Source organism: Schistocerca gregaria, chromosome 11, assembly GCF_023897955.1.
Source record: "Schistocerca gregaria isolate iqSchGreg1 chromosome 11, iqSchGreg1.2, whole genome shotgun sequence".
In the NCBI taxonomy this organism is placed as follows: domain Eukaryota; kingdom Metazoa; phylum Arthropoda; class Insecta; order Orthoptera; family Acrididae; genus Schistocerca; species Schistocerca gregaria.
Window position 1 is genome coordinate 67,614,480 of NC_064930.1, and position 23,039 is coordinate 67,637,518.

General features: G+C 40.2%; 1 protein-coding gene across 1 annotated transcript in view; it reads left to right on the forward strand.

Moving 5' to 3' along the window:
- LOC126295112 (probable cytochrome P450 6a14) overlaps positions 1–12,128 on the forward strand; it is a 368,581-nt gene extending 356,453 nt beyond the window's left edge. Inside the window, exon 9 of the mRNA XM_049987370.1 lies at positions 2,195–12,128. Within this exon, the coding sequence (XP_049843327.1) occupies positions 2,195–2,373 (179 nt within the window). The 3' untranslated portion in view covers positions 2,374–12,128. The remainder of the gene's footprint in view (positions 1–2,194) is intronic.
- Positions 12,129–23,039: the final 10,911 nt, after the last annotated feature.

Genomic DNA, 23,039 nt, shown 5'->3' on the forward strand with positions numbered 1-23,039 from the left:
TGTTTGGAAGGGAGTGAGACGAGGTTGTAGCCTCTCACCAATGTTATTCAATCTGTATATTGAGCAAGCAGTGAAGGAAACAAAAGACAAATTCAGAGTAGGTATTAAAATCCATGGAGAAAAAATAAAAAATTTGAGGTTCACCGATGACATTGTAATTCTGTCAGAGACAGCAAAGGACTTGCAAGAGCAGTTGAACGGAATGGACAGTGTCTTGAAAGGAGGATATAAGATGAACATCAACAAAAGCAAAACGGGGATAATGGAATGTAGTCGAATTAAGTCCGGTGATGCTGTGGGAATTAGATTAGGAAATGATATGCTTAAAGTAGTAAAGGAGTTTTGCCATTTGGGGAGCAAAATAACTGATGATCGTCGAAGTAGAGAGGATATAAAATGTATACTGGCAATGGCAAAGAAAGCGTTTCTGAAGAATAAAAATTTGTTAACATCGAGTATAGATTTAAGTGTCAGGAAGTCGTTACTGAAAGTATTTGTATGGAGTATAGCCATGTATGGAAGTGAAATGTGGACGATAAATAGCTTAGACAAGAAGAGAATAGAAGCTTTCGAAATGTGGTGCTACAGAAGAATGCTGAAGATTAGATGGGTAGATCACATAACTAATAGGGAGATATTGAATAGAATTGGGGAGAAGAGGAGCTTGTGGCACAACTTGACCAGAAGAAGGGATCGGTTGGTAGGACATGTTCTGAGGCATCGAGGGATCAACAATTCAGTATTGGAGGGCAGCGTGGAGGGTAAAAACCGTAGAGGGAGACCAAGAGATGAATACACTAAGCAGATTCAGAAGGATGTAGGCTGCAGTAGGTACTGGGAGACGAAGAAGCTTGCACAGGATAGAGTAGCATGGAGAGCTGCATCAAACCAGTCTCTGGACTGAAGACCACAACGAAAATATGGTACATTCTGCATCTTGCATGTAAACATGTTTCCAGGAAACTTCCTGGCAGATTAAAACTGTGTGCCGGACCGAGACTCGAACTCAGGACCTTTGCCGTTCGCGGGCAAGTGCTCTACCGACTGAGCTACTCAAGCACGACTCACGCCCTGTCCTCACAGCTTTACTTCTGCCAGTACCTCGCCTCCTACCTTCCAAACTTTACAGAAGCTCTCCTGTGAACATTGCAGAACTAGCACTCGTGAAAGAAAGGATACTGTGGAGACATGGCTTAGCCACAGCCTGGGGGATGTTTCCAGAATGAGATTTTCACTCTGCAGCGGAGTGTGCGCTGATATGAAACTTCCTGACAGATTAAAACTGTGTGCCGGACCGAGACTCGAACTCGGGACCTTTGCCGTTCGCGGGCAAGTGCTCTACCAACTGAGCTACTCAAGCACGACTCACGCCTTGTCCTCACAGCTTTACTTCTGCCAGTACCTCGTCTCCTACCTTCCAAACTTTACAGAAGCTCTCCTGTGAACATTGCAGAACTAGCACTCGTGAAAGAAAGGATACTGCGGAGACATGGCTTAGCCACAGCCTGGGGGATGTTTCCGGAATGAGATTTTCACTCTGCAGCGGAGTGTGCGCTGATATGAAACTTCCTGACAGATTAAAACTGTGTGCCGGACGGAGACTCGAACTCGGGACCTTTGCCTTCCGCGGGCAAGCTGTGAGGACGGGGCGTAAGTCATACTTGGGTAACTCTGTTGGTGGAGCACTTGCCTGCGAAAGGCAAAGGTCCCGAGTTCGAGTCTCGATCCGGCACACAGTTTTAATCTGCCAGCACGTTTCATATCAGCGCACACTCCGCTGCAGAGTGAAAATCTCATTCTGGATGTTTCCAGGAGTTTCAAACCTGAAAGATCCCTATATATTGGTTGTTGTTCTGCCATAACATTCCTGGCATGGGGTGTCCACATCTATGTTTTTGTCCATTTCTACTTTAACCATGAAGCATTTTCTTTTGGCCTGAGTCAATGCCATGTTGACTAACACAAAATGTTTTGGCATGTTGCGATGTTGCGAAAAACACAAGTAAACTGAAGTAAACTACTTATATCAACAGAAAGACAGAGTGCAATACATCCCTGGTCACAACACAGTCAACATGTTATTCAAGAGTATCACACAAATGAGTTTCCGCAGGTACATTGGCACCAAAATTAAATAATGTGACGTTTTAGGCAAGATTGCGGAGTGGACAGTGTGCCGAGTGTCGTGTTTCAGGTCAGCGGCTGGGGATGCTGCAGCTGAAACTGGCCATCGCTTCCGTGGTGAGGCACTTCGAGCTGTCAGCTGTGCCGGGCCGCACGGTCTTCCCTCCCCGGCTGGAGCCGCGGGCGCAGGTGGTGGCGCCGCGGGACGGCGCGTGGGTGCGCTTCACGCCCCGGCAGACGCAGTCGTAGGAGAGAGACTGCGGGCAGACCTCGTGTCGTTCTGGAGTACGCTGCGTGGAGCCCGCTTCTCCACACACTTAATACGGCTGTGTGCCACTCACACTCCTAGACTGTTACCTCAGCAACTGTTACCGGTGTCCTCACTATATGATTAACGTTTCACTATCGGCAGCGACGACAGCTACCCTCTCGGCACTGTCTGCGTCTACACACACGTGCCCTGTGCCGTAATATGCCGAGCCGCTATGGGAGCGTGTGTAGCCTTAGCACACACATTGTACTACAAATTTTGTATCAGACAGAAGTACAGATAATGGCTAAAAGTCACATATGAAATATTTTTTGTTTACACAGACTGAGGTACGAAATTTGAAACATGATTCTGTGTACTGGCATGTAGCACTAAGTGTGATATTGTTGTTAACACCCACCTGGCAACTTCCATTTTCCTTTACTGTCGGCACAGAATTAATCACTACTCACACAGCAAGTTCTCATTAATTTATCCATGTTAATGGCAGTTGAGCTCTGAGACTGGAATAGGTTACTTGAAGGGGTAGAGCAACCAACCACTTATTATGCAGCTCTATTTATAGAAAGATTTTGACCTGCCCATATACCCGAGTGTAGTAATGTGCCACTTCCGGCGTATGAGGAGTTGACCCTACCTCGGATTGAATCTGCCTCGTGGATTAATGACAGGGGTAGTGGGCTGGCCATTGTGGGTGTGGTTTTTAGGCGGTTTCCCACATCCAACTAGGTAAATACTGCACTGGTACAAACATCCAATCTCTGATATGCGCTATGGAAACATTTAGAAAAGCACTCTCAAACGTGAGCACGAGATTTACTCTAAATGCAGACACGTGGGGTACGCCAATCTTGTCCCAGGGGAGCAGTGGTCGCATCAGGAATGGTATCTGGGCACCGACTCCCAGTAACACAACCCAACCTGCTTCATATTCCGACATCACAGACAAACAGGAACAGGCAGAAGAAGAAAGGAATTATGATGAGATTTGTTTTGGGCTTATGTCCACTTTTAATTGGAGTAATAGATTTATATCTTCATGAGTATAACATTTTTGTTGACTGAATTTTGCATGCTGCAGCTGTCCTGTGCAAAATAGTGACTGTCTAATTTCTCAAGCTGTATATTTATGTTTAATTAATAGTTAGATACTTTCACATTTAATTAAATTAAAATTTATATGAAAAATGAAGAAATTCCTCCAACTGTATTTTAGGTGCCGATTTTATTTTGGCAACTAGTTTCAACGTTGTAACAACGTCATCTTCTGGCCCATACACTTGTTGACGTCAACTGTGTGCAGCTGATACTAGAAGTCAGTGGTGAGATATGGATGTGCTCTGTGTGGAAGGTGGTTAGTAACTGGTATGAGGTTTAGATATATCTGTGCAGCCCACACACTTTCAGTTTCACTGATGTGCTGATGCAATGCATCATTCCCCAAATGTTTTATTGGAATTTACATCAAAAGCCAAGTTACAGCTTTCTCACAGGCTGCAAAACTATTTCTCAATTCAGTTATGTTTACAGACATAATTCTGCTGACCTTAAAATTTGCGACACACTTTTGTGACACTAAAAATCTGGTTAATATACAATGTACACACTGTAAGAAATCGTGCTAGGTTATTTTATAGCTAGCTTCTTTTCGATTTTCTTAGTGTTAATGATATAAAATGATTACTAATAGGAATTAACATGAAAGCATATCTGTCTAGCAAAATAGTGGCTGGGTAGCATCAATAGAATGACAACTAAATTACATTGAATTTTACAAAAGTGATATGGCATATTTCACACAGTAAAAGCAACATTACTATTTTGTGCTGGCCCACTGTAGTGTTCAAAATATCCACTATAAGCAGTGAATTTTATTATACCAACTGAAAGCTGCTGAAGACCTGAAAGGCATTTTGAGATAAATAAAGTTGTATAAGAGTGGCTAGGTAATTGTTGGAACTCTTCAGGTCCACTTCTACTACAATTTTTATAGGTGTGATCACTATGCAGCTAACATTTCACTACTGACATCATTATCATAAACAGCTGCGGCTCTGCCATCATTATTTACAGCCTATATTTCCATGTCACACAAGCCATGGCAAAGGGTACCTGGAACCACCATTACTTCCTTTCTCTTCTATTATGCTTGTGACTGAATGGGACAAAATTCTACATCCAAATACTTTTTTTGTGTGTGGATCTACAACCACTATATAATTCTCAGAGGAAGTCATTTTTCTTGCATAGGCTGTTGTTTCAATTTTGAAATGAACATTTTATTTCATTATTCAGAAATCAGCTGATTTCGCCCACTTGGGCGGCATCCAGTTCAGTTCAGAGTAAAAGTAGTCCTGTACTCAGGGAACGAGTTTGGGAGAACAGGTGCAGGAATCCTGCATCACCATCCCAGGCCGCACTGTTGTGCAGTTTGTTCGCCGTTGCCTTACCCGGACCTGTTACCGAGTGCCAAATGTATACCTGTGCCATACGGATGACTGTGATGAATGCTTGTACAATTTAGTGTTGGGTTTGTGCTGTTTTGGTTGAAAGTAAGAGAGAGGATGGCCAGCGGCATTGCCACAGTGGTCTGATCACCGGAGTTGAACCCTGTCAGGCTGGGCTAGCACTCGGATGGTTGATCATCCAATCTGCCGAGTGCTGTCGGTAAGCGGGGTGCACTCAGCCCTTGTGTAGCAAACTGAGGAGCTACTCGATTGAGAAGTAGCGGCTCCGGTCTCGTAAACTGACGTACGGCCGGGAGAGCGGTGTGCCGACCACATGCGTCTCCATATCTGCATCCGGTGACGCCTGTGGGCTGAGGATGACGTGGTGGCCGGTCGGTACCATTGGTCCTTCACGGCCTGTTCGGGAGGAATTTAGTTAAGTTTTTAAGAGAGAGGATGAAACTTAGTGCCGGCACACATCTGGCTCTTCTCGAATAGCACCGTCAGGGCTACCAAGTTCAACAGTGCCTTCTGGTGGATGGATCACCACCTACAGTGTTGCAGGATCACTTTGATGAGAGACTGTGGAGAGGTCTCGAATGAAATCCAGTGCATTGGTGAAATGTCGGGCAGTTCAGAAACTTCGTGCTATGACCTCTCCGCCCCTTGCCAGCCAAATGCTGGCACTGAAAATTTTCCATCACCAGGATACGAACCAATGTGCCTGCAAGTTGAGCGCCACTGCAAGAGAGTGCATTAGCAACCTCAGTTACAGAGGTGAGCTTATCGAGCTATATGACAATAAGAATTGTTATACCTTCAGTATGTTGTGGTCCACAAATTAGTGATATTGTGCCTAATAACAGTTCCAAGCAACCATATTAGTATGGGCACAAACTGTATACACATCAACATTTTAACACGATTGATACAAAAAGTGCAAAAATAGAGATATACTATTGCGTATGTTAAATCCACATGTGTAAAAATGAAAAGAAAAAAAATTCTGCCTTTATCTGGGTATTATCAATGTGCCAGCTTAAAATTAAAACATGTTGACCCCACCATGTGTGTTTGCACTTTATCAGTTATTCTACCATATTGCAATAAGTAATTTATGCTGGTGCAGCAACAAAACCTTCATAAGGGCAGTATTCCTTCTATTTTACAGGTGGCCTTCACATTTGTGACAGGTTTGCTCACACCCAGCAGGCGTGGTTGCAGAGAACTCTTACTGGGGTTGCCATCATATGTTGCTTTGTCTTCCATGAATGCTGTATGAATGATGACATTCTGTATCCAAAACATTTTTTTTTTCGTAATATAACCTGAGAATGTCCCAACAGGATGACATTAGCTGACTGATGAATAATGGAATAAAGTGTTAATTTCACAATAAAAGAACAGGCTATACAGGAAAATGACTTCCTTTACAAAAGCCACATCTACATCACACACTTAAGGCCAATGTAAAATTGTGTCATCCCCTTTTTGTGTTTCACTTGCAGGAAATTCTTGTTTGCCTCTTTACAAGCCATAATCTCCCCTACTTTATCGTTATGGCCCTCATGAAGTATGAAAATTGTAGGCGATTAAATGTTGTGTAGTCTGTCACAAATGTTGATTCCCTTAACATCCTCTATAGAGTGTCATGGAAAGATTGTTGTTTTTGCCTCCAAGTATTCCCTTTTTTAACGCTCTGCTGCTGGTCAGACTGACTCATAACATATCTGGCAGCACATCTCTAAATTGTTCCAATGTTTTCCCTCAGTCTTACCCTGTGTAGATCCCAAACACTTGAGCAGTACTTGAGAATGTGTCGCACAAATATTTTGTAGGCTCTCTCCTTTTGTAGGTAGAATTCTCCCAGTACACTGTAGTTGGCAAAGAGTTGAGATAATTGTGCCAAACTCTGATGTGTTTATAACCATGGAATGTGCAATTTATTCACAAGAACAGTGCTGATAATTAGTTAGCAAGACATTCACTACAACAATAAAACTGATTTTGTGATGCACAATGTGCAGCCAAAATTACAACTTGAATGGTTCAATACTGGTCAGTGAGGTTTATTGTCACAACATCAGCAAGTGATTTCGAGTGTTTTCTCTAAACATCACATTCATTGGCCTCCTCCTACTCGCAACTATTCCATTATGGCACAACATAACCTAGACCTCAGCACAAAAAATTATTTCTCGCATATAGCACTCATTGGCCTCATCAACTTATGTTTCATGGCGTTAATCAAATTGGTTTTAAAATAACCTTGTATATCTCTCCTTTTTTCCTAAAAGGTAGCTGCAAGAAGATACAGAAGGAAATTTCAAATTGACATATGTCATATATAAATAAGAAAGAGTTCTTCCTGACATTTGAAACAGTGTCTGTGAAGTAACTCGTACTCTCCTTGCACTCACTTGGAGCCCTCTGCGTGGAACAGAGGTGCTGATAAGAAGGAGTGCATGCATTTCCATCACCAGCTACAGCCACAGGTGTCAACTCTTTGAAGCACATTGCCAGTTTGGGAATAGGAGATGCTACAAACAAATTAGTTTAGTTTAGTCATTTCCACTCTGGGAACACTTTTCAATGCAAAATATGCCAGTCTGCTGGCCATTTACACAATTTCTTAAGTTATGATTTTTTTTACATGTATACAGTGATTTATACTTAACTATGTTCAGTCTCTTTCTCTCTCTCTCTCTCTTGCAGCACTAAAGGTTTCTGGTCCAGATCCAGATAATAAAACTGGTACTGTCACTGTATTATAGGCTTGGAGTCTGGTCTTAATTGACACAGATTTTTGATAACATTATCTGCTTCAGACTGAAATAAGTTTTAGTCCCATTGACAATACATTGATTGACTTCTTGCTTAAGTTATTATGCCTGCAAAACAAGGCACCAAGGTATTCAAAATTTTTAGCTCTGGCAAAGTTCTGTATTCCTGAATGTGATGGGGCATTTTTAGGGGTCTGTCTGGATACTTCTATTATTTCACTCTTTTCCACTTTAATCCACTGGCATTATTTGCTAAATCTCCTGAGTTTCTGCCATCTCTTCCTCTGATTCTGCTAAGGCTGCAATGTCAGCTGCATATCCCAATAAAATCAATTAATATTGATGTCAGTCAAAGTATGTATGAACACCTAAGAATTTAGAATATTCTCTTCACTTACTGATTTCCCCCGATACATTATTTCTAAAGGTATGGTCAGGTCAGATGCATTACTGAATTGCATGTACTTTGTGTTAGGTAAATTCAGCCACAGTCCGTTTGAAGAGAATCAGTTATTAATTTTCGAGAAAAGTTGGAGATATCCCATTAGGCTTCATTATAATACTTACATGTGCAGCAGTGAGAACTATTTCTGCTTCTTGGATATATGATCAGTAGGTCGCACACAATGGTATTCATTTTGAAGAAACTGGAGTTGTATTCCAAAATCTGTGACATATTTAATTAAATAATAATAAAATTAATAGAAAGAAAAATCATACCACCTTACCAAGATTTTCTCAGGAAGAAGCATTGTGATATATCTTCATGACCAGTATTTCACCACATATTTTCTTCTGATATTGAGTCTATAGGTGGTACAGATTGTGAGTCTGGCAATGAAGTCAAAACCTTTCAAGGATCATATGATTCATCAGTGAAATGAAATGGTCATGTGGCAATATTGACTGGGAGAAAACACCAGTCATTGTTTGGACACATTTTGCAAGTCCTTGTATTTGACATTGATGAAGACGAGATAAAATGATTAGGATGAGACAAAAACCTAGCCCCCGAGTGAAGAAAATTTCTGAACTGACTGTGAAACTAACCCGGGACCTCACAATCTACAGGCAGAGGTCCTAACCACTGGACCACGAGCTGTTGACATTCATCAATAGAATTAGCCTGGCAAATAGGGAATCATTGTAACACAGCCGATAGTTACATAATGTGGAACAAACTTAAGGTTTCTGGGAAATTGGATGCCACCATATTTAGAAGGCTGTTCATATCTGATGGCACATAATCGAGACCTACAAATTCACCTGGAAAGAGAAAAAGTGATTGTGGAATCAGCTGAAGTGTTCCGACTCCCATGTTGCTCCTCTACCAGCACAACTGGAAAAATAAATAAATTTTATGCTTATTTAAATAATTCTGTCAAGAACTTTGCAACACAGTTAGTCCCTGCCAGAAAATCTCCATTGCATTGGACCCTCTGCTTTTAATTTGCACTGTAGTAACACATACTGATGAACTTATTTTTCCAAACATGCCATGTAGAACTCGAAAGTTAATTCACTTGTACCATTCCTGCATATAAAGTTATACACTTTCTACCTGAAATGCAACAAATACAAAATTTATGCCACAAAGAATTAACTGCCAGATGTCTTTCTTGCAATGAATTTTTATGTGAGAATTGGAAAACACGTGTACGCGTGCATATGTGCTGTCATTCTTCTCTTTACACTGATGTGCTTCCAGGGTTGTACATTTGTTTAGTGTATCATGTGAGAGTCATAGAAAGGTATGAAAAATTGAAATATAGAAGAAACTAAAGAAATGTGTAGACATTTCAAGGAAAAAGAAGTATAAATGAGGTTAACACAAAATCGACAGAAACATAAGTAATGAAGACTGTGTAACTCCAAATGCTTAAGTTTAATGGTATTGCCTCTAGAAAACATCATCTCTGTATTCAATTGGTCTCCATTTCTTCCCCTCCCCCCCCCCCCCCCCCCCCCCCTACCGCTTCCTCATCTCATGTGATGGCCTGTCACACTATCTATCTGCTAGGTGATGTGATACCAGCTCTCCTCGAATAACTACTGGATATTATTCCTTCTTTCCTGTCCATTTTGATACATATTGTTGAACCCAATTCCACATTACACCAATAAGGGACTGCTCTATGGAATGGACCACAAATTTAATTTTTTTTGGTAACAAACCAAAATTTTGTATTGACTCAACACCAGATGAGCAGTATTTGTTTGGACTGACTATGAATACTAATTGCATATAGCCCACGTGACTCCAGAGAAAATGTGGCTGACAACTCTTAGGAGGGACATCATTAGTATCCTGATATTGTTCATTGTACCTTTAATCCACAGCATGTTTTGCTGCCATATCTTGACCAATCTTGTTGAAAGTTTCTGGTTCACTGGCCCTTTTAGTTCCTACTAAAAGTCCTAAGTATGTATATAATTTACTTCTTTTCATTGTTTCTTGACCTGTGCATAAGTTGTTCCAATTGCCACTAAATGTGGTATATTCCATCTCGTCTGTGTGCAGTAGCAGACACCAGTTCTCTTGCTCTTTTTTGTGTAGCATATAACGTGTGCCAACTTCATCTGCTGCTACAGTCACGTGATTGTCATCAAACTCTAGAGTATGGGGGCATTTTTTCCAGTTCCATGTCATTTTCCTACTGCAGTTGGGCAGGGCAACTTATGCATACACCTTAACACATTTGAAACTGCACTCAGTCACCTTGGATGTGGTAGCTGGACTACTGTTTCCAACACCAGTTTTGAAACTTGTAGCTTTGTAACTGCGAAGGCAATGATGTTTCATTTGAAATGATGCAACTTGGTTTATCTGATCTTAAAAATCTCGTTATGAAATACTGTAACTAGGAGACATATTGAGTGTTTTATTGAATCATGTTTTTATCCCAAAGAAAAATACTATTTAGACACATAATTTGCTCAAGTGTAGCGTGTTCTTGAAACATCCAGGGATCCAAAGAGGTACATCAGAACTTGCACATTTCTTTTTGGTACATTTTTCCCTTCTGGTCCTTATTGACATTGAAACACGCTTTGCTGACCATTTCCTGTGATACTTTTTACTGCCAGAGTTGTTTTACAAATGTTCATATAGGTGATCAATATTTCAAATGCTTCATCACATTACTTTCTTTTATTTATTACCTATCAAAGCATTCAGCTATATGGAAATCCAAAACAGTATCTGAATCATCGGCTTCCCCTTCTGTGCCAGAATTGCTGATTTCTTCTTCCAGGGCACTGCAAACATTGCTGTCATCAAAATTCATAATATCAGAACAACCTTGAGCACGAGGAGTGGGTCAACAAAGATACAGGTAGCAGACGAAAGGAGTATGGGACTTGGTACAGAGCAGAAACACAGAATGTGATTTTTTGGGGTACAGATAGTTCAGAATTGGAGAATTCCAAGGCATGTTTTTTTAAGTAAGTATCGTTTTGAAATTTAAGAAAGACGTGCTAAGATATCTCAATAATTTTATCTTTACACTAAAGCCTGTATCTTAATCTACTTTTCTACATAATTTCCGTCAATATTGAGGCACTTGTCATAACGTTATACCAGTTTTTGAATACCCTCCTCACAGAAGTCTGCTGCCTGACTTGTTAACCACTGCATCACCACAGTTTTGACTGTGCCATCGTCTCGAAGATGCTGACCGCCCAGGTGTTTCTTCAAGGGCAGGAACAGATGGTAGTCACTGGGCGCAGGATCGGGGCTGTATGGAGGATGATCTAGAGTTTTCCATCGAAAAGATGTGATGAGATCTTTGGTCTGATTCACCACATGCGGACGGGCATTGTCTTCCAGCAAAACGATGCCCTTGCTCAACTTCCACGGACTGTTGCTTTGATTCTGGTGTGACATAGGCCACCCATGTTTCATCGCCCATATCATTTTGGCTTAAGGAATCATCACCGTCGTCTGGTACCGCTCAAGGAAAGTCATTGCACTGTCAACATTTTCGGTACCCAACGTGCTCACAATGTTCAGTAATTCAATTTCTCGGTCACAGTGCCATACAAAACACTATGAGAAACATTAGGAAAGTCATCCCGCAAGGAGGAAATTGTAAAGCGCCTGTTTTCTCTCACCTTATTGTCCACTTCCTGCACCAAACTTTCATTAACGACCGAAGGATCCCCTCTCCATTGTTCATCGTGCACATTTGTGCGGCAATCTTTAAATGCTCTCACCCACTTTCTTACCATTAGATCACTCATAATGTTTTCTCTGTAAACTGCAAAGATCTCACGATGAATATCGATCACTTTTAGGCCTTTAGCAGTAAGAAATCTTATGACAGCCCGTACTTCACAGTTGGCGGGACTCACGATTATCGGAGGCATCTTAAACACTCAGTACACAACGTAAACAAGCAAGAATCAGACTGTAATAGCGGCAGTGCATAGATTAAGGTACAGGCTTTCGTGTAAAAATAAAACTATTGAGATATCTTAGCATGTCTTTTTTTAATTTCAAAATGGTACTTACTTAAAAAACATGCCTCGCATATGGTAGAACAATGCAGTGACCCTCCCTTCTGCAATCTACATCATTACCAATAGAGAACAATAGTGAGCGACATTCAGGCATTGCCCACCTAAGTAAGTGCCACACCCAAGTCCTAGTTGATCTCTGTCTACAGTTTGTTAAATAGTGTCCAGCAAATATGTTATCCTTGCCTTAATTCCTTAATGATATGGAACCAATGACACCTGTGATTATTATCAACTGAATCACATCAAAGGTACTATTCTGAAATTTTAACTGTAAATATTACTGACAATGGAAGTTTGAGGAGGCATGCGGGTGTGCTCAGTCATGGCACCTTCTTGCAATGAGCAGGAAGTCCAGGTTCGTGTCCCACTCTGGAACAGATTTCCATCAGTCACGAAATTTTCATGTCATTATTGTGCTGGCAGTAAAAGACTCAGATTTTGAAACCCTCCTCTTCTCCCTTACTGCTGCACACAAGCTGTTAAAGTAATCTGTAAATACAACTAAACATGAACGAATAAAAATTAAGAATACTAATCTAAAATTTAAAAAAAAAGTGTCATAAATGCATCATGACATTGTGTACTCTCTGAAAATATTTATAATGTTGATGTCAAATTTTTATGTACTTAATTTGTTACCTCAGTCATATTTATATGTGGTTTTGAGACTGACAAATATTTTATGTAAAAAAATAAATATAATTTGTAACATAGTATCAGATTTATTATTTTTTCCTGCAGTGTTCTTGTATTCTTGAACTGTCTTTTTTTCTCTGGCCCTTTGCTGCACAGTAGAATCCCAGTGGGAGACCCAGATGGAAGAACTGCCCAATCCACCCACCCAACACGTCCTGCTCTGATCCTGTAAATGGCTTCTCCTATCCCATCAGAGCCAGGCCACCTATGTGACAGCATTGACATCATACAACAGCTGTGCTGCAACTTCTGCACAGCATTTTATGTGGGCAGGATTATCAATCAGCTGTCCACCAGAATGAATGACCACCGCCAAACTGTGGTCGAGAGCAGAACTGATCGGCCAATAGCAGAACACAGTGCTGAGCGAAACGTGCTCCGAGTTCAGCAATAGCTGCTTCACAACTTCTGCCGCTAGGATCCTTCTCTGAACTGTGTAGATGGGAGTTATCCTCACAATACAGCTTTTGATCATTTGAAAACATGAAGTCTGTATATGAGTCAGCACTCATATTTGGCATTTCACGAAACCCACTTATTCCCATAGTGGCGTACACCCAGCATGATGTTTAACTTCAAAAAATGCAGTGAGTATGAACTTATTAAACAAAACTCATCATCAATATATTAAAAGGGATTGGTAAGTTCTTTGTCTATGTTTTTTAGTTTCACAATTAGTCTAACACTTCATGGAAAAAAAATACTGAAATCTTTGCATGTACATAAAGTGCTTGATAGCACTTTATTGTATAGTGCTTTTGGAAATTCACAGTTCATTGGACTATGGACTACAGACATAGATTACATTTGAAGTTTAACATAAAGTTGGCAGAACAGTTTTTTCACACATAAATTATTGTTTTTTAAATTTTTCTGCTGTTGCATAAGTAACTGTTTGGTTCAGTTGATGAAAGCTGTTGAATGTCATGTGTTCAACTTATTTTCAGATTATGGTGTTTTCAACTGAGGAACATAGTTTTCTTGTTGAACATGTGTTTCAACAAGGCAATAAATACACATATTTAGTGTAGGAGGCATGTGCTGAAAAATTGCCAGAAGCAGCTGCATGTCGTCATACCACAGTGTGACAACTCGTTCGGAAATTTTGAATGACAGGCTCAGTGAAATATGCTGAAGAAACAGGACGGCCAGTTAAACTAAACGAGCAGAAGTTGGTTGGATATTTCTGAATCTATGCAGCAGTGCTCAGCAAGATCATTGTGTGATTTGCAACAAGAAGAAGATATTGAGCTTCCAGTCATATGTAAAGCAGTTAGGCGATCATTGAAACCATTCCTGTATAAAGTGACACCAGCGCAAAAATTAAAAGATGTGGACTGTGAAACTGACTCTGTTACTGCAAAAGTTTACATCTTTTACTAGCTGTACCCAGCCAAACTTCCCTGTGACTCAGTATGCTTAAATGGAATGGAAAGAAAATAGAAAACACACATTCCTAATATGTATTGGAATTGGATATATGTCCTAATCTCCTTCACCCCCCCTTTCTTTGTCCATCTTCTCTCCCTTCCTCCTGTCTCTCTGTCCATCTTCTCCTCTCCTCTCTTCATCTCCTTCTGCCCCTTCTCTTTGTCCATCTCCTCCTTTCCGTTTCTCTATGCATTTGTTCCCACCTCTCTGTCCATCACTTCTGCCCCCTTCCCCCTCCCCCCCCCCCCCCCTCCCGTAATACATAAATACAACTTCCCTTTTTGCTGACAGCATTTTACTATGGTATATTTCATATAGATATTTATATATTGAGAAGTATACAGTCTGTCTGTGGCTAAACGTTTAGTATAGCAACATGTAGAAATCAGAAAAGTTCATTTTGAGGTTTTGGTAGCAATGTTTTCCCTCTATATATATAAAGAATTAGCCCATGTCAGAATTCAACATTGTGCCAAAATTTTAAAGCAGTTGGGCAAGAACATTTGGAGATTAACAGTTTTGAACAAGCCAACATTTACATTTTTATAATGTTTCACTTTTTATTGTATATATATCTTACATATATACCAGATGACATTGCAGTATATAAACACTTGGGATTTCAAGTGCAACATTGTGTCAAAATTTCAATGCAATCCATGAAGATTTAAGATTCTGAAGAAATGGACATCTATGTTTGTACTCATATAGAAACTGTAAAAGTTTCTAATTGTAAATCTCAGGAAGTTTGTGACCAAATGTTTTGAAATTTTGACAAAATGTTGCATTGGAATATGCATGTTATTTTATACACCTATTTTTTTTGTAATATATGTAATTTATAATTTTAAAAAAATGATAATAGGGAAACATTGTTACACAAAATTTCAAAAATAAAGTAACTGATCAATAACTTTCAGAGATTAGTGACTCTGAACAAACCAACATTTAGTCAAACAACGGAAAATCCAGGATGGAAAATAACAATATTGTTACAAACCAACATTTACATTTTTATTTATTAGACTGAGTGGAATACAATGATATTCTGGATGTCATATTCTGTCCAGACAAGGCCCAGCTCTATCCCTCTGGTGTTGTTAACACAGGATTATGTTCAACAGAGAATCCTTGTGCTGTGCTTGAAACACCACTGCATCGTCAGAAAATTGGAGTGTGGGTAGCAATACCCAGACAGCGTATTACTGCACTTTTATTTTTCGAAGAAACTATGAACGGTGAATGATAAAGTTTAATGATCCATAATTTCATTTGCCAGCTAAAGGAATAAGAAAGTAACTACTCACAATTTCAACAAGTTGGCACTACTGCACACACACACACACACACACACACACACAGTTAACAGCATGCATTTTCTGGAAGAGTTTTTGGGGAACTTGTCTCGGAAAACCTATGGCCCCCTCACTCATTAGACCTTACAACAGCAAACTTTTTTCTTTGGGGAGCCAAAATATGTGTACTGGAATCACCCGTGCATGCTTTGTGACTCAGAAACTGAAGACACTGCATACATGAGAAATGTATCACAATCAGATGAGCAGAAAATGTTTTCCTATAAAACTGAGTGTGTTCAGACTTGTGTAGCTGCCTTTGGATGTCATTTCCTACATATGTTTCAACTGCACAGCAACTTTCTAAAGACACTACATAATTCGTAATATTACCAATTCTGGCTTTCTGCCTGCATCAAATGTATTAAAACAAAATGGAGAAACGCTAATAGAACATAATAGGAACAATATGGCTGAAGGGTAAGCCAGCAGTAAAAAACTAGTAGTACATAGCTGACAAATATAAGGGCCATTCAAAAAGAAACAAGCCGGAGGCATAATTGCAGAAACTGGTACCTGTACTTTAGAATGATTGACCCTGGCTGTTGAGACACTCGTCCCACTGTGACACAAGGTGGTGAATGGCTGTCTCATAAAATGCCTGGGGCTGCGATGTTAACCAGTTCCGCACTTACGCACTGGATGTCGTCGTCCGAGGTGATTCAGAAACGTTATGCTGACATTCTTCTTTGACCAAGGTGGCCCCCTTCTGATTCACTTCCTGTAGCATGGGACAGCAGAGAATCCCCAGCATTACTCACAAATCTTGACCACCCTTCGTCAAGCAATCAAATCAAAACAGCCATGCAATCTCACCCGTGGGGTCATCCTGCTCCACGACAATGCAAAACCTCGTACGGCCGACACAGTCGCGGCACTCGTATAGAAATTGAAATGTGAGGTTCTCAGCCACCCTCCATACAGACCAGATCTCTGTCCCTGTGATTACGCCACTTTTGATCCCCTTAAAAAGGCTCTGAAGGGTGAACGATTTACCTCAGACGATGATGTCCAGCTGTATGTGCGGAAATGGTTCACATCGCAGCCCTGGGTATTTTATGAGACAGCCATTCACCACTTTGTGTCACAGTGGGACAAGTGTCTCAACAGCCAGGGTCATTACTTCTAATATACAGGTACTGGTTTCCGTAATTATGCCTCTGTCTAGTTTCTTTTTGAACACCCCTTATACATAAAACTACATTTGTTGAAATATAGATGTGACTGGAATGAAGATTACACAAGAAGTTAATAGAAAGTAGTGCGAATCACAACTCGATGTTAACACATTACGTGAGTCTCACAGATATGTTGATCATACTAACATTGGCTACAAACTTCCATGTAAATGTTAGTCATGTACAAACTCACCCATAATTTATTACACAGTTATTCCTCACATGTTTGTCAGGCAGGGATTCATTACATAGTTGTTAACACGATAATAGCTTCAGACTCTGTACATATAATGATGTTTATCGTGTGTTAGCTCAATGCGGGCTCATTACACAGTTATCGCTTATTTGCAAGCTCGCTCAGGACTGAAGCTTTTTGGGTAGGGTAAGGTATTTAAGGACCTGTGTATGAGAACTGTTCGATTTTGGAAGCTATGTCTTTGTTTATGAATCTCAATGGTTGACATTTACTACAGTGGATGACTAAATTCACAACACTGACTTGGTTTACATAATGAGTAGTTAATTAGTAATTTACAAAAGGTTAAAAGAACTATTTTTTTATGTCTACTCTAGGAATTACCATCTTACAAGTAAAGCTGCCATATTTGAAATTATGCAGGTTCTTAATTAGTAGCTTGATAAGTTAATTGTGTCAACCAGACAGAAAAATTAAGGTAACTGAAGTATGTCAAACTTTTGAAACTAACAGGCGTAGGGGCTGAAAAAGCAAAATTAATTTTGGGTGTTTAATTACAGTTCTGTGTTAATTTAATTATTGTCAGGAAAATTAAAACATAATCTCAGAAGCATTTGAGATACATATAGGGGCCAGATGATGAGATGGTCACAGACCACATTTATTCAATGTGGTCTTGGACAACATTATCAAACAATGGGAAGAATAAGTAAAAGGGATTCAGTTAGGAAGATCACATGCAAAGAAGACGGTCATAAAATGCTTGGCATTTGCAGATGAAATGGAAATACACAGGAACAGTAGACAAAAAGCACTGAAATACTCACAAAAAGTCTCTGGCAAAAGAGATCTACAGATATCATATGAGAAAATGCAATGCATAGAAAGAAAGAACAACACCACACGTGGTGATCACACGAAACACAAAAAGGTTAAGATCTACATTTACCTCTACATAGATACTCTGCAAACGTGGCAGAGGGTATCCTGTACCACTACTTGTTGTTTCCTTTCCTGTTCCACTTGCAAATAAAGCAAAAGAAAAACAATTGTCTATATGGCTCTGCATGAGCCCTAATTTCTCATGTCTCATCCTTGTGATCCTTAAGCACAATGTACGAGAGTAATCCCAAAAGTAAGGTCTCTTATTTTTTTTTATATGTACATAGACTTGTTTACTTCTACAATGGTTTACATCAATTTACAGCTTGAACATTTAGCTATTTTTCGACATAATCACCATTTCTGTTGATACATTTTTGTAGAAGGTGTGGCAGTTTTTGTCTGCCCGTGTCATACCAGCTCGCCGCCATGCTGTTCAGAAAGTTATGAACCTCTTCTTTCACCTCATCATTAGAGCTGAATCACTTTCCGGCCAAATGTTCTTTTAAGCTAGGGAACAGATGATAGTCATTGGGCGCCAAGTCAGGAATATAGGGTGGGTGGGTGGTTATGTTCCACTGAAACTGTTGCAGGAGAGCAACGGTTTGCCGAGCGATGTGTGGGCGAGCGCTGTCATGGAGAATGTGTATGCCCTCGCTCAACATTCCTCTTCTCCAGTTCTGAACTGCCCATTTGAGTTTTTTCAGAGTCTCACAGTACCTCTCAGTGTCAATTGTGCTCCCAGAGATTTAGCTCTGACGACGAGGTGAAAGAAGAGGTTCTTAACTTTGTGAACAGCATGGCGGCGAGCAGGCATGACACGGCCAGACAAAAACTGCCACACTGTCTACAAAAATGCATCAACAAAAATGGTGATTATGTTGAAAAATAGCTAAATGTTCGGGCTGTAAACTGATGTAAGCCATTGTACAAATAAACAGGTCTATTTAGTTATAAAAAAATAGGAGATCTTACTTTTGAGATTACCGTCGTATGTTGGTGGCAGTAGAGTCGTTTGGCAGTCAGCTTCAAATGCCAGTCCTCTAAATTTTCTAAACAGTGTTGCTTGAAATGAACACTGCCTTCCCTCCAGGAACTCCCATTTCAGTTCCCAGAAGCACACTTATAATATTTATATGTTGTTCGAACTGGTAACAAATCTAGCAGCCTGCCTCTGAATTACTTCAACGTCTTCCTTCAATCCAGCCTGGTACAGTTCCCATGCACTTGATCAGTACTCTAGAATAGATCGTACCAGCATCCTATATGCGGTCTCCTTTACAGGTGAACCACTCTTTCCTAAAATTCTCCCAATAAACTGAAGTTGTCCATTTGCCTTCCATACCACTGTCCTTTGTATGCATGTTGCATCTCATAGAGTTTTGCAACATTACGCCCAGATATTTAAATGACTTGAATCATTCAAGCAAGACTCTAGTAATACTGTATCCAAACATTACAGGTTTGTTCTTACTAGTCATCCACATTAACTTCCATTTTTCCATGTTTGCTAGCTGGCATTTATCACATCATCTGGAAATTTTGTTTAAGTTGTCTTGTATCTTCCTACAGTCACTCAACTTTGACACTTTCAGAGTGCATCAGCAAATAACCACAGATTGCTGCCCACCCTGCCTGCCAAATCATTTATGTATATAGAGAAGAGCAGCGGTTCTATCACACTTCCCTGGGGCACTCCTGACAATGGACCTGTCTCTGATGAACACTCATCATCGAGGACAACGTATTGGGTTCTATTACTTAAGAAGTCTGAGCCAGTCAAATATCTCTGAACTTTTTCCATATGCTCGTACGTTCGTTAACAGTCTTCAATGGGGCACTGTATCAAATGCTTTCCAGAAATACAGAATCTGCCTGTTGCTCTTCATCCATCGTTCACAGTATGTCATGTGAGAAGAAACAGGGTGGAAACATTGAAGTATGCAGGGGAATATATTCAAATAGGAGGATCAAACAAGGTGTTCAATATACACGTATCAAAAAAAGTTTTGCATCACTCGATTCCAAGAGTTCCGGAACCTGTACAGAAAATTGGAATAGAGATCAACATAAACATCATTTCTCCCCTTTTTATTGCTCATGAAAACCACTCATTGCATGTCATACCACCATACAGTGAGACCTTCAGAGGTGGTGGTCCAGATTGCTGTACACACCGGTACCTCTAATACCCAGCAGCACGTCCTCCTGCACTGATGCATCCCTGTATTTGTTGTGGCATACTATCCACAAGTTCATCAAGGCACTGTTGGTCCAAATTGTCCCGCTCCTCAATGGCGGTTCAGCGTGCATCCCTCAGAGTGGTTGGTGGGTTATGTCATCCATAAACAGCCCTTTTCAATTTATCTCAGGCATGTTCAACAGGGTTCATGTCTGGAGAACATGCTCGCCACTCTAGTCGAGCAATGTCATTATCCCGAAGGAAGACACCCACAAAATGTGCACAATGGGGGCACAAATTGTCATTCATGAAGACGAATGCCACGCCAATATGCTGTCGACATGGTTGCACTATCCGTCGGAGAATGGCATTCACGTATCGTACAGCCGTTACAGTGCCTTCCGTGATAACGAGCAGCGTATGTCGGCTCCATATGATTCCACCCCAAAACAGCAGGGAACCTCCACCTTTCTGCACTCAATGGATAATATAAGGCATTCAGCCTAACCGGATTGCCTCCAAACACATCTCCGAAGATTGTCTGGTTGAAGGCATATGCGACATTTGTCGGTGAAGAGAACGTGATGCCAATCCTATCGGTCCATTCGGCATGTTGTTGGGCCCATCTGTAGCATGCTGTATGGTGTCTTGGTTGTAAAGATGGACCTTGCCATGGACATCAGGAATGAAGTTGCTCATCATGCAGCCCACTGTGCACAGCTTGAGTCGTAATATGACGTCCTGTGGCTGTACAAAAAGCATCATTCAACATGGTGGCGTTGCTGCCAGGGTTCCTCCGTAGGTAGCGATCATCCACTGCAGTAGTAGCCCTTGGGCGGCCTGAGTGAGGCATGCTATTGACAGTTCCAGTCTCTCTGTGTCTCCTCCATATCAGAACAACATCACTTTGGTTCACTCCGAGTGGACAAAACCTTGTTGAGAGCCCGTCCTGGCACAAAGTAACAATGCAGATGCAAATGAACCATGGTATTGATCACCTAGGCATGGTTGAACTACAGATGACATGAGCCATGTACCTCCTTCCTGGTGGAATGACTGGAACTGATCTGCTGTCAGACCCCCTCCATCTGATAGGCTCTGCTCATGCTTGGTTGATTACGCCCTTGGGCAGGTTTAGTGACATCTCTGAACAGTCAAAAGGAGTCTGTCTGTGATACAATATCCACAGTCAATGTCTGTCTTGAGGAGTTCTGGGAACCAGGATGACGCAAAACTTTTTTGATGTGTGTAAAATGAACAGAAAAACTTGCAAAAACATATAAACTGACACGGACACAATTTAAACCTGCCAAGACAAGCCAACTAGGGCACTACAATGCAGTTGTATCAGAAGCCCTCTGCACACCAGAATCAATTAGACATCACAAGGACAGAAAAAATAGAAAATAAAATCCTCAGAAAAAAATTTTTGGAGCGATACACAGAGATAGATGAAGAGACCAACCAAAGAATTATAATAATACACAGACAGACACTAAGACATGATCAGAAAACACTTACTAATGTTCTACGGACATATACATAGAATGCAAAATTACAGACTTACAAACATGATTTTTAATGCAGTAAAGAACTCAACCACAAAAAAAACCAAATGGCTCCAAGAAATAGAAGAAAAACTAAAACAATCAGGAGTCAGTATAAAAATAATAACTGAAAGGCATTAATTCAGAAACAAAGTTAGGAAATGAAGTTTGAAGTAAAAGAAAGGAAGGAAAGAGGGAAAATATGGAGAGAACAAAGGAAACAGAAACACATGCCAAGATTGTGTAGATTTTGGGAAGAGAAAAAGAAGAAGGAAACAAGAAAAGAATGAATAATCATGTAACATTCAAGTTCAAACACTGTCTGAAGGGCAAAAATGTGTAATAATAATAATGATCAAACGTGTAATCATAAAACATTTCCAGCCATTCTAATGGTATGTATTAAAGTTTCCAAAACTACCGTACTGATTAGCTCAGTCAATATCTACCATTACCCACTGTGTTAATAATTTTAGTTTTTTGTCACTCTTAATTAGTATGGTTTCCAGAGAAACTAAATGTATCACTATAATCAGCATATTGATACAATACTTGATGTTTTCCCAACATAAAGTATATTTCAGGAGGTCCCAGGACTGGAGCCAGATGACATTGACTTGTTGCCATGATATTTCGGCTAGTAACCATTCAGCCGTCTTCAGGTGAGGATTTTACATTGAAATAGCAACATCGAGTGTAAAGATAACTGAATGATTACCAGCCGAAATACTGTGGCAAGAAATCAATGTTGTCTGGCTGCAATCCTGAAACTTCTTGGAATAGAATATTGACAACTAACATCTGAATAATGAAGTTGCTCAATCTACAGTCTGGATAATATTTTTACAGATGTGGGCACACACACTATATATACATGATGTGTATGACTAGATTTATATCAAAATTAAGGGGGGAAAATTTAGTTATTAGTAGGAGTGGAATAACAGCAGATGGAAATATTTGTGCTTTCTGTGTTACATGGCCCAACTACATCCACTACACATGCACTTTTTTTATTTCCCCTTTTAAGCAGTACTGCTATGTTTGATGCATTAAAAAACATTTGATGAGCCATGGAAGAGGGGCAAGAATGAAGCAAAAATCCTTTTATAAACGTTTCTGAAAAATATGTTGTCATTCTCAGAATGCAACAAGATGCCAAGCAATACCTTGTACTGATGGACACCCGGATGACCGAGGTGGATGCAGTGGACATGTAATAATCATCAAGGAACCCACCTGCCGATTTTTTCTGCAGAATGAAGAACAAAAATATACGTATTAGTGTCAGATTTTGCATTATGTCCATTCCTGGCTGACATACAATACTTTTAGTTGCTCCAGGTCAAAATAATTTATTGAATTTAATCTTGAATCTCACTTGAGGTATGTTGTTGTGGTCTTCAGTCCTGAGACTGGTTTGATG